General features: G+C 35.0%; 1 protein-coding gene across 1 annotated transcript in view; it reads left to right on the top strand.

Annotated features, from left to right (window-relative positions):
* Nucleotides 1–932, top strand: part of LOC106873121 (structural maintenance of chromosomes protein 6) — a 147570-nt gene extending 146638 nt beyond the window's left edge. Inside the window, exon 27 of the mRNA XM_014920348.2 lies at nt 601–932. Coding sequence (XP_014775834.1) covers nt 601–727 — 127 coding nt within the window. The 3' untranslated portion in view covers nt 728–932. The remainder of the gene's footprint in view (nt 1–600) is intronic.
* Nucleotides 933–1160: the final 228 nt, after the last annotated feature.

The raw sequence follows: 1160 nt of genomic DNA, 5'->3' as shown, positions 1-1160 counted from the left end.
GGGGGGGGGGGGAAGTTGGCAGGTTAGCTTATTATATGTATAGTAATGATATACTAAAATTACAGTGGAGACGCAATGGCCCAGTGATTAGGGCAGCGGACTCGTGGTTTCGATTTCCAGACCGGGCATTGTGAGTGTTTATTGAGCGAAAACACCTAAAGCTCCACGAGGCTCCAGCAGGGGATGGCGGCGAACCCTGCTGTACTCTTTCACCACAACTTTCTCTCACTCTTACTTCCTGTTTCTGTTGTACCCGTAATTCAAAGGGTCAGCCTTGTCACACTGTGCCACGCTGAATATCTCCGAGAACTACGTTGAGGGCACACGTGTCTGAGGAGTGCTCAGCCACTTGCTCGTTAATTTCACGAGCAGGTTGTTCCATTGATCGGATCAACTGGAACCCTCGACGTCGTAAGCGACGGAGTGCCAACTAAAATTACAATAATTTAAGACAGTTATAACTCCCTTTCCTAAAAAAAGTCTCAAAACTTCTGGAATGAACTTTGTATGTGTTGTGTATGTGCATTGCAATGAAAAAGAGGTTTATTCAATATGTGTTATGCAGTTTATTTATTTATTATCTTTTCTTCTCTTTGACAGCCACCTAAATTACCCAATGTCTAGAATTTTCCGTATGCCTGATCCTATACGTATGAAAGGTGGGCAGAAAACTCTAAATTTACAACCAGCAGCCAATGAAGACGATGAAGATGAGGAGGCAGCATGAGTGTATTGTTAGGGTTACAAATTTAAATTCAAATAAGAAAAAAATATAACAAAAACAAGAAGAAAAGAAAATAGAAAAAATATGGACAAGAAAGAAAAAAATGTGTAAACTATTATTAATTTTATCATTATTATTATTAAAGAATTATTTTCTTACTTATTAATAAAAAAGAAATGAGAGAAATTATCATTTGTACTAAATACTATTTTTGTTTTGTTTTTTTATTATTTTATGTTTACAGATTATTTATAAACATTTGTGTATGTATGTATGTATGTATGTGTGTGAGTATGTACATATATATATATATATATATATATATATATATATATATATATATATAGCTATAGCATGGAAAGTGGACGTTAAGCGATGATGATGATGATAATGATTAAATCTCTGAGTGGGATGCAAACAGTAGCAATATGGAATT

The sequence above is a fragment of the Octopus bimaculoides genome, chromosome 9 (assembly GCF_001194135.2).
Source record: "Octopus bimaculoides isolate UCB-OBI-ISO-001 chromosome 9, ASM119413v2, whole genome shotgun sequence".
NCBI lineage: Eukaryota > Metazoa > Mollusca > Cephalopoda > Octopoda > Octopodidae > Octopus > Octopus bimaculoides.
Note: the sequence above shows the minus strand (reverse complement) of the source record. Positions and strands in the feature narration are given on the sequence as shown.